The 14933-nt window shown below is 39.5% G+C and overlaps 1 protein-coding gene and 1 long non-coding RNA gene across 2 annotated transcripts in view; one reads left to right on the top strand and one right to left on the bottom strand.

The window, feature by feature from the left end:
• The window catches only part of LOC138844986 (uncharacterized), a 77790-nt gene extending 72006 nt beyond the window's left edge, over window positions 1-5784 (bottom strand). The window contains exon 1 of the long non-coding RNA XR_011381541.2: window positions 5486-5784. This is a non-coding gene — a long non-coding RNA (uncharacterized LOC138844986). The remainder of the gene's footprint in view (window positions 1-5485) is intronic.
• A 5-nt stretch (window positions 5785-5789) lies between these two features.
• Window positions 5790-14933, top strand: part of SHOC1 (shortage in chiasmata 1) — a 101286-nt gene continuing 92142 nt past the window's right edge. The window contains exons 1-3 of the mRNA XM_089301639.1: window positions 5790-5888; window positions 9753-9842; window positions 12875-12998. Coding sequence (XP_089157765.1) covers window positions 9795-9842; window positions 12875-12998 — 172 coding nt within the window. The 5' untranslated portion in view covers window positions 5790-5888; window positions 9753-9794. The remainder of the gene's footprint in view (window positions 5889-9752; window positions 9843-12874; window positions 12999-14933) is intronic.

Raw genomic sequence — 14933 nt, 5'->3', positions numbered from 1 at the left:
CTCACCAAGCACACACTTGGATATCTGCTGAAGGAGTAGGCACTCCACTAAGCCACACAGGCACATTCCAAAGAACAAAGTCCTCAGAGGAGATAACCAACAAGGGTTTCCACAGATGCCTAAAAATAAACATAGAAATATAAGAACCATGAACAAGGAAGACAATACGACTCCCCAAAATCAACACAACACTTCAATATTAGAATGCGAAGACAAACAGATTGATGAAATGACTGAAAAGAAGTCCAAAAGGATGGTAATACGATTACTCAGACACAGAGAAACTAAAACATGAATTCAAGGGATCCATATATGACATGGGTGAGAAATTCTGCTGGGAGATGGAGATATTCAAGAATAATAAAACTGAAATATTACATAAAATAAAAAATACAATGGAAAGCCTTAAGAACAGACTTGGTGAGGAAGAAGAAAGAATATTCCAACTAGAAGACAAATCTTTGAATATATCCCAGTAAGACAAAGAAAAAAATAGAAAAAATTAGAAAAACTGAAAACACTATTTAAGATTTATGGGGTACCATCAAACACATCTTAGGAGTTCCTGAAGGTATGGAAAGACTGCACAGATTAGAAAACATATGCCGGGGCCAGTGCTGTGGTGCAGCGGGTTAACACCCTGGCCTGAAGTGCCGGCATCCCATATGAGTGCTGGTTGCAGACCCGGCTACTCCACTTCCGATCCAGTTCTCTGCTATGGCCTGGGAGAGCATTGGAGGATGGCCCACATCTTTGGGCCCCTGCACCCGCATGGGAGACCCGGAGGAAGCTCCTGGCTTCTGGCTTCAGATTGGCGCAGCTCTGGCCGTTGTGGCCAATTGGGGAGTGAACCATCACAAATGGAAGACCTCTCTTTCTCTCTCTCTCTGCCTCTCCTGTCTCTATGTAACTCTGACTTTCAAATTAATAAATAAATCTTTAAAAAAAATAAAAGATATGCCATAAAACCATCATAGAAAATTTCCCTAATTTGGGGAAATATAGGGACATCCAAAGAAGCACACAAAACTTTTAATAAACATAATCAGAAAAGAGCTTCACAATGACAAATTAATAGTCAAACTTTCACAAGTAAAACATAAAAAAAAAGACCCTAAAATGTGCAAGACAGGGACTGGTATTTTTGGTGTGGCAGGTTAAGCTACCGCCTGCAACACTGGCATCCCATATGGGGGCTGATTCAAGTCCAGACTGCTCCATTTCTGATCTAGCTCCCTACTAGTGGCCTGATATTGGGCCCCTGCTACCTACATGGGAGTCCTGGAAGAAGTTCCTGGCTTCTGATATTCTGATACTGTACCCAGTAAAACTCTCATTTATAAGTGAAGGTGAAATAAAGACCTTCCACAACAAGCAGAAATTGAAAGAATTTGTCAGCACTCAGCCAGCCTTAAAGCCTTAGGTATGTAATACAGACAGAAACAGAAAAAGCTAATCAGCATCATGAAAGAATATGAAGGCAGCAAAACCTCCTACTAAAAGTACAAAGGAAATTGAAAACAAATTGGAATATTTAAAGTAAAATGGCAAGACCAAGTCATTACTTATCAATAAAAACCTTGAACATAAATGGACTAAACTCTCCAATTAAAAGACACACACTGGTTGAATGCATTAAAAAACAAGACCCATCTCTTTGCTGCCTACAAGGAATTAAGATATACATCATCAACAAAGATAACACTATCATCAACAAAGATACCACATACAGACTGAAACTGAAAGGATGGATAAGATATTCCATGCTAATGGAAATTTTAAAATGACCAGGAGTAGCCATCCTAATATCAGACAAACTAGACTTTTTTTTTTTTTTTTTTTTTTTTTTTGACAGGCAGAGTGGATAGTGAGAGAGAGAGAGAGACAGAGAGAAAGGTCTTCCTTTTGCCGTTGGTTCACCCTCCAATGGCCGCCGCGGCTGGCGCGCTGCGGCCGGCGCACCGCGCTGATCCGATGGCAGGAGCCAGGAGCCAGGTGCTTTTCCTGGTCTCCCCATGGGGTGCAGGGCCCAAGCACCTGGGCCATCCTCCACTGCACTCCCTGGCCACAGCAGAGGGCTGGCCTGGAAGAGGGGCAACCGGGACAGAATCCGGTGCCCCGACCGGGACTAGAACCCGGTGTGCCGGCGCCGCAAGGCGGAGGATTAGCCTAGTGAGCCACGGCGCCGGCTACAAACTAGACTTTAAGACAAAAATTGTTAAAAGAGACAAAGAAGGACATTATGTAATGATTAAAGAATCAATTCAACAGGAAGATGTGACTATAAGAAATTTATATGCACTCAAACCTAGAGTACCTAGCTATTTAAAACAAATGGATCTAAAGGGAGACATAGACTCCAATACAATAACAGAGGGGATGTCAACATCTCACTTGCATCAATGGACAGAGCAACTAGACAAAAAAAAATCAACAAACAACAGAGGTAATCTACACTAGTGAACAAATGGATCTAACTGATATCTACAGAACATTTAATCCCACAGTTGTAGAATACACATTCTTTTCATCAGTGCATGGACTTTCTCTAGGATAAACCATATACTAGGCCATAAAACAATCTCAACAAATTCAAAAAAATTGAAATCGTACGAAGTATCTTTTCTGACCACAATGGAATGAAGCTGGAAATTAACAACGTAAGAAACTCTAGAAAATATGCAAACCCATGCTCCTGAATGAACATTGGGTCATAGAAGAAATCAAAAAGGAAATCAAAACTTATGGAATACAGAAAAAGCAGTGTTAATAGGAAAGTTTATAGCAGTTAATGCCCACATCAAGAAATCGGAAAGGTATCAAATAAGTGATCTAACAATGCATCTCAAGGATGTAGAAAAACAAGAAAAAGCCCAAAATTAGTAGAAAGAAAAATAAAAAACCAGGTAAGAAACTAAAAAATTAAAATAAAAAAGATACAAAAGATCAGTGAAATTGAGTTATTTTTTTTTGAAAAAATAAACTAAATTGAAAAGCCACTGGCCTAACCAAAAAAAAAATAGAAGACTCTAGTTAATAAAATCAGAGATGAAAAAGATGTTACAAGGATACCACAGAAATGAAAATAATAATCAGGAATTACTACAAACAGCTATATGCCAACAAATTGGAAAACCTAGATGAAATGGACAGACTTCTGGGCAATTTACCAAAATTGAGGCATGAAGACACAGAAAATCTAAACAGACCAAGAACTACATGGAGACTGAATAAGCAATAAAGACCCTCCCAAAAAAGAAAAGCCCAGGACTGGATGGCTTCATTGCTGAATTCTACCAAACTTTTAAGGAACTAATCCAAATTCTTCTTAAACTACTCAAAACAATTGAAAGGGAGGGAATCCTCCCAAAATCCTATGAGGCCAGCATCACCTTAATTCCCAAACCAGAAAAAGATACAACAACAAAAGAGAAATATAGACTAATATCCCTGATGAATATAGATACAAAAATGCTTAACGAAAAACTAGATAATTGAATCCAACAACACATCAACAAGATCATTCACTTGGACCAGGTGGGATTTACCCTGGGATGCAGGGATGTTTCAACATACGCAAATCAAGAAATGTGATACATCACATTAACAACCGGAAGAATAAATAATATATGATTATGTTAATAGATGAGAAAGCATTTGATAAAATACAACACCTTTGCATGATAAAATAAAAAAAAAACTTAATTAACTGGGTATAGAAGGAACATTTCTCAACATAATCAAGGCAGTATGTGACAAACCCACAGGCAGCATCACATTAAATAGGGAAAAGCTGGAAGCATTTCCACTAAAGTAGACAAGGATACTCATTCTCACCATTATTATTCAATGTAGTTCTGGGGAACAGCACTGTGGTGTAGCAGGTAAAGCCACTATCTACAGTGCCGGCATCCCATATGGGCACTGGTTTGAGTTCTGGCTGCTCTACTTCCAATCCAGCTCTCTGCTGTGGCCTGGAAAAGCAGTAGAAGATGGCCCAAGTCCTCAGGCCCCTGCACCTGTGTGGGAGATCCAGAGGAAGCTCCTGGCTCCTGGCTTCGGATTGGCTCAGCTCCAGTCATTACAGACTGTGGGGATTGAACCAGCAGATGGAAGACCTCTCTCTGTCTCTGCCTCTGCCTCTCTGTAACTCTGTTTTTTAAATAAATAAACAAATCTTTAATATATATATATTAAAATACATACATATATATGTATATATTTCTGGAAGTTTTAGCCAGACCCATTAGATAAGAAAAAGAAGTCAAAGGGGTACAAATGGGAAGGGAATAAGTCAAATTATCCCCTGTTTGCAGATGACATGGTTCCATACATAGAGGAACCAGGACTTCACTAAGAGATTATTTGGACTCATAAGAAAGTTTGGCAAAGTTGCAGGATATAAAATAAATACACAGAAATCAATAGCATTCGTATACACAAACAATGCCATGGCTGCGAAAGAACTTGTAAGTTCAGTCCCATTCACAACAGCTACAAAAAAAAAATTAAATACCTTGGGATAAATTTAACCAAGGACTCTAAAGATCTCTACAATGAAAATCTCCACAAGGCAATAGCTTTAATGGAGAACCTGCAAGTAAGATTCACCCCCAATTCTAGGGCCACTGCTCATCTCATACAAAAGCCAGGCCCAATCCCCATTGAATGGGAAAAAAAACAGGAAACATCTGGGTAGAGCAGTGGCCAATATCACAACCCAAACTTAGCATCCTTAAAGAATTGGTACAGGAACAATTGGAAAAGGGACACATAGAACCCCTGTGGGGTTCTACATGGATCTTATCTTTTTCTGAAAATTACAAAACATTAAAGAAAAAAATAGAAGACAGCAAAAATGGAAAAATCTTCCATGTTTATAGATTGGAAAAATTAATATCATCAAAATGTCCATATTACCCAAAAAAATTTACAGATTCAATGTGATCCCAATCAAAATACCAAGGACATTCTACTAAGATCTAGACAAAAAGACCCTAGACACCGGCGCTGTTGCATAGTAGGTTAAGCCTCTGCCTATGGTCCCAGAATCCCATATGAAGGCAGGTTTGAGTTCCAGATGCTCCACTTCCAATCCAGCTCTCTGCTATTAGCCTGGGAAAGCAGTGGCTTGGACTCTAGTACTTGGACCCCTGCACCCACGTGGGAGACCCAGAAGAAGCTTCTGTCTCTTGGCTGGACAGGTCCAGCTCTGGCCATTGTAGCCATTTGGGAAAAAAAAAGGACTCTTCTTTGTGTGTGTGTGTGTATGTGTGTGTGTGTGTGTGTGTGTGTAGGTAGGTAGCTGTTAATCAAAGTATAAAATCCACAAATCCCAAACTCATTATCTTCCTGTGCCTCTTCCAATTTCAGCCATCAAGACATGACCGACAGTTCTTACCCAAACACCCACTGCATATTTGCCTGCTTCTTTTTGCTTTCCGCTTTCCCTCAAGGTTGGAGGGCCAAATTCTCTCGGCGTTACCTGTGGATCGCTTCCGCTGCTGCCCGGTGCCCAGACACTGTTGCTTTCTGCCAGCACTAATAACATGTGAGCCGCCACTACCGAAGCACAGACTCCCTTGCCCCATCTTCACGGCCCTACACATCCGGCTTCTTCTGGCTTCCCGCCGCTTTCCTCACCATCACACTCAGCCTTGAGCTTCGAAGGTTTTTCTCACCTGTGAAGACCTCATTGTGGCCCAAAGAGGGGCATCCCAGGGTGCAGTTACCGCAAAAAGAAGCGACCGGAAGTGGGGGGCGGGCCAAGCTGGAGGCAGGGTTTGGCCTGGCCAATAAAAGTGCTGAATTCAGGGTCAAGGGTCACATGTCCAGTGGGAGATAAATTATTCCCAGCGAGGAAGACCGTTTGGAGATTTTTACCTCAGGTGAGTTTTGAGCGGCTGATGGAAAGAGGGAGGGAAGGTGTTTCTGAGTTGAAGAAGAAAAGATCGGGATAGGGCTAAAGTATGGCAGCTTGGAAATCTCTGAAAAACAGATTTGTGAGGCCTGGCTGATGTGTCCCTTTGGGGACAAGACCCCAAGACCAGTGTCCGTCTAACCTAAAAGGAGGGAATCGGGGGTGTGAAGAGCCCAGGAGGACTGTGGGACTTCAGCCCGCCAAGTAGGAGTTGCATGGATTAAACAATGTGAGAAAATTCACGAGCCGAGCCTCCTCTCAACCTTTCGTTGTTAAACTGACTTTTATGGGAGGAGGGTGAGGACAGGGAGGAAACTCGCGATGCTACCCGACCTAATTATTGGGTGTATTTCCATTTTGGCCCGATAGGGGCCAGTCAGGAGGTCGCACAAGGGAAATAAAATCTTTAGAAGTAGCTAAGAGAAAAAATTCAGAGATTTCTGCAATTCAGGAGTTGATCATTTTAAAATATTTTCTCCCTTACCATGGTTTTCCTTGTTTCCTCCGTGTCTTTGATTTTGGAAATAGTTTATACTTCATTGAAATAATTTATTAGGCGAGCCTTGTAGCTTAGGACACCACCCGTGTTGGAGTCCTGGCTGCTCCACCTGCAGTCTAGCTCCCTGCTGATGGCCTGGGAAGGCAGTGGATGATGGCCCACGTGTTCGGGCTCCTGCTACCCTCGTGGGAGACCCAGAAAGTTCCTGACTCCTGGCTTTGGCCTGGCCCAGCCCGAGTTGGGGCCTTCTGGGGAGTGGACCAGCAAATAGAAGATATCGCGCGCTCTCTCTTTCTCTCTCTCCCTTTCTGTGTAACTCTGTCAAATAAACAAATAAATCTTTTTAAAAAAGAAATAATCTTTCTTCTCATCTGTCACTATAAGATGAATTCAATTGTAATTCAGTGAAGTGAATTTGACAAATGAAATTCTTTTTATTTATTTATTTATTTTTTTTAACTTTTATTTAATGAATATACGTTTCCAAAGTACGAATAATGGATTACTATGGCTTCCCCCCCATACCGTCCCTCCCACACACAACCCTCCCCTTTCCCACTCCCTCTCCCCTTCCATTCACATCAAGATTCATTTTCGATTATCTTAATATACAGAAGATCAGCTTAGTATACATTAAGTAAGGCTTTCAACAGTTTGCTCCCACACAGAAACATAAAGTGAAAAATAATAGATGATTTTTTTTAATGATGATGAAATCAGATCAGACCTATTGTCATGTTTAATCCCAGTGAGAGTCAAGTTGGGAGTTGATAGTTTCTTTTCTTTTCTTTTCTTTTCTTTTTTTTTTTTTTACAGAGGATCAGTTTAGTATGCATTAAGTAAAGATTTCAACAGTTTGCACCCCCATAGAAACACAAAGTGAAATATATTATTTGAGTACTCATTATAGCATTAAATCTCAATGCACAGCACATTAAGGACAGAGATCCTACATGAGGAGTAAGTGCGCAGTGACTCCTGTTGTTGACTTTACCAATTGACACTCCTGTCTATGGCATCAGTAATCTCCCTATGCTCCAGTCATGAGTTTCCAAGGCTATGGAAGCCCCTTGAGTTCTCCGACTCTTATCTTGTTTAGACAAGGTCATAGTCAAAGTGGAGGTTCTCTCCTCCCTTCAGAGAAAGGTACCTCCTTCTTTGAAGACCTGTTCTTTCCACTGAGATCTCACTCACAGAGATCTTTTTGCCAGAGTGTCTTGGCTTTCCATGCCTGAAATACTCTCATGGGCTTTTCAGCCAGATCCGAGTAAGATTTATTTATTTACTTGAAAGCCAGAGTTACACATAGGGAGAGGGAGAAGGAGAGGCAGAGAGAGAGAGAGAGACAGAGGTCTTTCATCCGCTGGTTCACTCCCCAGATGGCTGCAACGGCCAGAGTTGCACCAATCCGAAGCCAGGAGCCAGGAGCTTCCTCTGGGTCTCCCACATGGGTGCAGGGGCCCAAGGACTTGGGCCATCTTCTACTGCTTTCCCAGGCCCAGACCACAGCAGAGAGCTGGATTGGAAGTGGAGCAACTGAGACTCAAACCAGAACCCATATGGGATGCTGGCACTGCTACGCCATAGCGCCAGCACTGACAAATGAAATTCAAATACTGTATATAACATGGTATCTTTCTTTTTTTTGAAATATTTTTTGAAATAACTTTTAGAATGATAATCAGATAATTTTTGTGGAAGTATAATTTAAAGAAATAGACATTCTAGGATCAATATTTGTTTCAAAGATAGTGATGCATTGTATGAAAAAAGGCAGACAAGTGAAAGATTGGAATATTCTCAGAGAAATAGTCATGAATAAGGAAATGTAATGTTGGAACTAAGTAAGAGTGAAAGAGGGTAGCAGCACTATATTCCTTACACTTGCTGGTACTAGAATCTAACAATATTAAAGTTAATCTAGATAGCTTATTAGACTCTCTTTATTTGGCATGGTTATTATATCAAAAAATTTTTCTGGGCCGGCGCCGTGGCTCACTTGGCTAATCCTCTGCCTGCAGCGCTGGAATTCCATATGGGCCCGGGGTTCTAGTCCCAGTTGCTCCTCTTCCAGTCCAGCTCTCTGCTGTGGCCTGCGGAAGGCAGTGGAGGATGGCCCATGTGCTTGGGCCCCTGTACCCACATGGGAGACCAGGAGGAGGCACCTGGCTCCTGGCTTCGGATTGGCGTAGCTCCGGCTGTAGCGGCCACTTAGGGGGTGAACCAACGGAGGGAAGACCTTTCTCTCTGTCTCTCCCTCTCACTGTCTGTAACTCTACCTGTCAAATAAATAAATAAAAATTCTAAAAAAAAATTCTTCTGACTTATTAAATAAAATAATTGTGTTCTAGATTGTTTTAGAAGCTTGCTCTTTGTCTTTTAAATATAGAAGTTGGATAATTAAGAATGTCCATTTGATCACTTGATAATAACTGAAAATAAGCATAAATTAGAAGCCTATTAATCTAAATGTTATCTTCAGGACTTCTGGTTCAGTGCCTTCATCATAGACACTTAAATGGGTAAACCTTAAATAAATATAAAATAATGAAACTAAGGAAAGAACATTTGGATTAAGCTGTATATTTTATTCACTAAAATGTTGTAACAAATTACTATATGGAAACTTCTAGTTTACATCTGAATTCTCAAGACATTTTAAATGATAATAAAACTAAGGACTATTTGATAAGCTGCATTCTGTCCTAGAGTAACTTCTAAATTGTAATTCTTCAAGATCTCCCTTAAATGAAAACCATCCAGGACTAACTCAAAATTCTAAATTTTACTTATTGCTTCATTAAATGGATTTGCTGATTTCCTAGTAACAACCTATTGACCAGGTAATATACCATAGTCACTTTATTCCAAATGATCTAGCTTATCAGGATTCTAATTTCAGGATTTTATTTTCTAAGTAAGAGAATGGAAACAGTTTTCCAAATATGAACCCACTTCTTCAGCACAGGGTCCTGCCCCTGTGCATGTAATTTCAAGACCACTTACGAAATACAGTTATCCTGAAAAATCATTCTGTCAGTCTTAGGAACTCTTGTACACAAGGGGTCTTCAAAAAAGTTCATGAAAAGTAAATATTATGAAAATGTGGTACATGGATTTCAAATTGTTTTCCAACAAAATAAACTTATCTTTTTATTCTACTTTCCTACAGACATTTTGAGATACCCTTGTAAATATCTCTCTTGTGATTATTTTTTATCAGTCAGAGCCTTTTTTTAAAAAAAGTGAGGGAACCAAAGTTTTGTGTTAAGTGAAATTTTCTACTGTTGACTGCTATTTTACCAGCATTTAATTATAATTTTTATGTTCTAGACTTTGACATTTGCACTGCTTTCAAAAAAAAAAAAAAAAGATATGTTGTTTCCAGCACTCAAATATTGTGCAATAGACTATTTATATGAGGTATGTAGTACTGGTTTACTAAGAATTATGATATAAAAAGTTATCTGCTTTCAGTATATGATAATCTTGTAGTAATCCTTAATCTAATTACTTTACAATTAATTCTAAATTCTCACTTTTACTACCCAGAAAAATGGCAATTTCGGAAGTAAATTATGAAATTTAAATTGATTATCTGAAATGATTCTTGTTGAAAGGAATGGGTGAAAAGCATTCTTAATTACCTCATTGTAATAGTAACAGCCTGTATTCAACACTTACAATGGGCCAGATACTCTGTTCTGATGAATTATGTCATTGATCCTCACAACTACTTCATAGATACTAATATTACACAAGTCCTACATTTTACAGGTTAGGAAACTAATGTCAAGTCAAATTAAAAAGCTTGTAGCAGTTATCAGAGCTGAGATTCAAACTCAAGTAGTTGCCATATGACAAGTCAGTGGTTCTTATGATCTTAACTGACAAATTACATGTTTGTTTCCTTTGTTATAACACCAATCCCATCTACCAGAAAGAAAAGTTACTCCAACATAATGAAAACTATGTTATATTTGAAAGTTAATAAGACAGAATACAGGTATCTTCAGATGTTATTTTTCCCTCACAACTGAGGGAAGAAAATATGTAGTTGTGCATGATAGGGAATCAGAAATTATTGTAATAAAAACATATTTGTGAGTATATCAGCCACTTGCAGAATTAGCTTGTACTCCAATATCCTCACACTTTTGTACTTGCTACTGATCTCTCAGTATCTTGATGGTGTGTCGCTCTTCATGATATAATACCAATATGGTACTAAGTTTGCAAAAGATAGAGTACTTTGTGAAGTTTGTGAAAACAGTGTTGAAGAATCACTCAAATAACAAGTCAAGCTATTGTCATATGAAGATCTTGCACAAAATTAGATCAGTTAATAGGCAAGAAGAGAATGATTTCAATTTCAAAGGAGTCAGAGATGCTTTGGAAAAGTCCTCAAATATTTTCTAAAAAGATTTTCTTTATTTTCAGAGTTGAAGTAATAATTAATATACATATCAAATAATATAGTTTGTGGGGGCTTTTTAAAAAAATTATTTGAAAGGCAGAGTTTTTTATACAAAGGACAACTCAAGCTTTGTTTCCTACTTGCTATGAACCTTTGGTCCTCATTTTATGTCAGTTACCATAAGTGATCTTTTCTCTTTACCACTTATTTTTGTCTAAAAGAGAAACTCTAAACACCTCAGCAGCACAAAACTCTTAAGAAAAAAATGCATGAAACTATTGTTTGTCCAAATACACCCAAAAGTGAATTCTGTGAGAAGCTAGAGTCACTGAGGGAAAACTTCATGAAGGAGATATTGCTTAGAATGTGTCTCAGAAGGTGGGAAGCGTTTTGATAACTAGAGGAAATAGCTGGGGATTTTCAGAGGTACACTGTAGACCTCAGCGTTGAAGGAGTAATCGCTGAATGTTAAGGGTTGGTGGTGAAGATACTAGTCTATGTAGAGAGAATGGTTAGAGTAATGAGAGAAAAAGTTGGAAAGTAAAGGCAGAGCCAAATTTAAGAGAATTTTGACTGATTTACAAATTTACTTAACCAATTTTATGTCCCTTTAAAGAAACAATTTGTCTACTAGGTATATATTTTAAAACTAGAGCCAGATAGGGCCTATATTGTGGCATAACTGGTTAAGTCACTGCCTGCAGTGCTAGCATCCCATATGGGTGACAGTTTGTGTGCTGGCTGCTCCACTTCTGATCCAGCTCCCTGTTAGTGCACCTGGGAAAGCAGTGGAAGATGGCCCAAGTCCTTGGGCCTCTGCACCCACATGGGAGAGCTGGAAGAAGCTCCTAGCTCCTGGTTCCTGGCTTCAGCCTGTCTCAGCCATGGCTGTTGTGGCATCTGGGGAGTAAACCAGTGGATGGAAGACCTCCATCTCCCTGTCTCTCCCTCTCTCAGCCTTTCAAATAAATAAATCTTTTTTAAAAATTAGAGCCAGAAAACATACATTTAGTATAGTAGTTAAGATGTCCATGTCCCACATCAGAGTGCTTGCATTAATTTTCCTGCTCCAGTTCCTGACTCCAACCAGCTTCCTACCAATGCAAACCCTCAGAGGCAGTGGTGATAGCTTAAATAATAGGATTTCTGCCTCCCATGTAGGAGCCCCTGATTGCTTTCCTAGTTCCTGGCTCAGACCCTGGTCCAGTCCTGGCATTTGGAGAGTGAAGCGGCAAATGGAATCACTATTTTTCTCTGTCCCTCTCTCCCTCTGTGTCTCTCTGCTCTCAAATAAATAAATAAAATTTAAAATTAGAAACATATTTGCTGGTGTTAAGTAAAATAATTCAGACTTAGAAAGCAAAATTTAATAAATCCACATTATATCATTTAGTAAAAACAAAAAAAGCACATTGCTAAATTATATATAAATGATATGGTCCCATTTTTTATCAAACACACATATTTTACCTTAATCTAGAAAAAAATTATAGGAAAATACATCAGCCTATTACTGATACTACTAGGGCCCTTGATTTTCTCAGTTATGTGTTCCTTTTGATATTTATAATGAGCTTTTTTTTAAAAGATTTATTTATTTATTTCAAAGTCGGAGTTACACAGAGAGAGGAGTGGCAGAGAGAGAAAGAGAGAGAGAGAGAGAGAGGTCCTCCATCCGCTGGTTCACTCCCCAGTTGGTCACAATGGCTAGAGCTGCGCCGATCCAAAGCCAGGAGCCAGAAGCCTCATCCGGGTCTCCCACGCGGGTGCAGGGGCCCAAGGACTTGGGCCATCCTCCACTGCTTTCCTAGGCCATAGCAGAGCTGGATCGGAAGTGGAGCAGCCAAGACTTGAACTGGCGCCCATTTGGGATGCTGGCATTGCAGGCAGCGACTTTCCACTATGCCACAATGAACTTTTGAAGAAAAGTATGTTTCAAAGAAAATAATATGTTTCAAAGAACAATTAATTTTAGCATTATGAATTTGATAGATAAGTACTATATGTGAAACATTTTATACTCTTATTTTCTTCACAGAATGAAGCTAGAAAGAAGTATTACAGAGATACTTTAATGATTCGAATCCCTTCATGTTTATGTCAAGATGGAAATTATCTTGCAGAAGTTATTGATAGTACATATAGGACGCCATGGACAAGAAGTATGTTTACTTTTTATTTCTCAAAAATCTGTCTTAAAAATTATTCCAGAGTTTAGTTAGCATAGTCAGTTATTAATAAAATACAGTGGTTCACTCATTAAATAAAAATTCATTATATTTATTCATATCAGAATTACAAGCTGCTTCAAAGTTAATATTTTTATCTTAGAATTTGGGTGATAAATTAAGAAATTAGAAAACTTGTACAAAATATGAAAGGACAAATAAAGGCTATAGATGACTAAATCTTAAAGTATTCTAATGTTGGAAGCATTTGTTGTATTATATTGAGACTTTTCTCAGTATTTGAGGACTACTTCAAATTGTAATGGTATACTGAATATAGAGTTATTTTTAAATATATGTAAAAATATATGTAAAAATATGCTTTTATCAAGTCATGGGCTAGGAGAGAGGTAGCCACCTTGAAAGAATCAAGTCAGTAGCATTTATTATATGTCAGATGCTGTTATACAGTTACTAATAAGATATAGATGTAGTCTTTGCCTTCAATGTGTTTCCAGACTGATAAGGAGGATGAGCATTAAATATATAAACTAATATTTGATCCTGATAAATGTATAAAGAAGACACACGAATGCAATGAGATATACAATTTAAAGATTGGGGACTGCTGTTTCCTAAGATGGTTAGAGAAAGGCCTCTGAAGAAGTAGACATTTGAATTGAGACCTGAATGATAAGACAACAATGATGAAAATATAAGAGGGAGAACCCTTTCAAGCAAATGCAGATGTGAAGTTCATGACTGAGGAAAGAATTTGGTGTGTGTGAGGATTAGACAGTTAAGCTGTTGTGAATGAATGATGCAATGGGGGGAATCTGAGAAATAGACAGCTCAGAATGATATACAGCTTTCCAGAGTTTGTTTCTTTATTCATATTCTTTTTTTTTTTTTTTTTTTTTTTGACAGGCAGAGTGGACAGTGAGAGAGAGAGAGAGACAGAGAGAAAGGTCTTCCTTTTGCCATTGGTTCACCCCTCAATGGCCGCCGCGGCCGGCGCACCGCGCTGATCCGAAGCCAGGAGCCAGGAGCCAGGTGCTTCTCCTGGTCTCCCATGGGGTGCAGGGCCCAAGTACTTGGGCCATCCTCCACTGCACTCCCGGGCCACAGCAAGAGCTGGCCTGGAAGAGGGGCAACCGGGACAGAATCCGGCGCCCCAACCGGGACTAGAACCCGGTGTGCCGGCACCGCAAGGCAGAGGATTAGCCTGTTGAGCCACGGCGCCGGCCTATTCATATTCTGAATGTTTGTGCCTCTACTCCCAAATTATATGTTGATATTTAATCCACAAGGTGATGGTATTTGGAAGTGGGGCCTTTGGGAGAGAATTAGATCATAAAGGTGAGGCTCTCATTGAATGGGATTAGTGACCTTATAAAAGGCACCCTAGGGGCCAGCCCTGTGGCTTAGCAGGTAGAATAGCAGGTAGAAGCAGCCACTTGCAGTGCCGGCATCCCATATGGGTGCCAGTTTGAGTCCTAGCTGCTCCACTGCCCATCCAGCTCTGCTATGGCCTGGGAAAGCAGTAGAAGATGGTCCAAGTCCTTGGGCTTGGGCTTCTGTTGTCCCTTGTTGCCTTCCTGTAAATAATAAATGGCTTCATGTAACTTGTTGTGTGGGAGTATTCATCTCACCATACTCAGACAAGTTGGTAACCAGTGCACAGTAAACTTGCTTCACAAGCTGTAATTTAAATTGGAGTCATCAATACTCAAATGTAGATTGCACATAATTTCAAGAAACTGGGTAAAATCACTGAAAGCATGAGTATAGAAAGAGCAGAGAGCCTAGACAGGCCCTAGAACACTTTAACAGTTGAAAGTCTAATATAGAAGGAGCCAGATAAGAAGTGCGGGAAAAATCGGATGAGTGAAACATTGGAGAATTCTGAAGAACATAGCATTTCAAGAA

The sequence above is a fragment of the Oryctolagus cuniculus genome, chromosome 1, assembly GCF_051225735.1.
Source record: "Oryctolagus cuniculus isolate XC-2025 breed Fujian yellow rabbit chromosome 1, ASM5122573v1, whole genome shotgun sequence".
Taxonomy (NCBI): Eukaryota; Metazoa; Chordata; class Mammalia; order Lagomorpha; family Leporidae; genus Oryctolagus; species Oryctolagus cuniculus.
The sequence above is the reverse complement of the archived record's forward strand: the minus strand, read 5'-3'. Positions and strand labels throughout refer to the sequence as shown.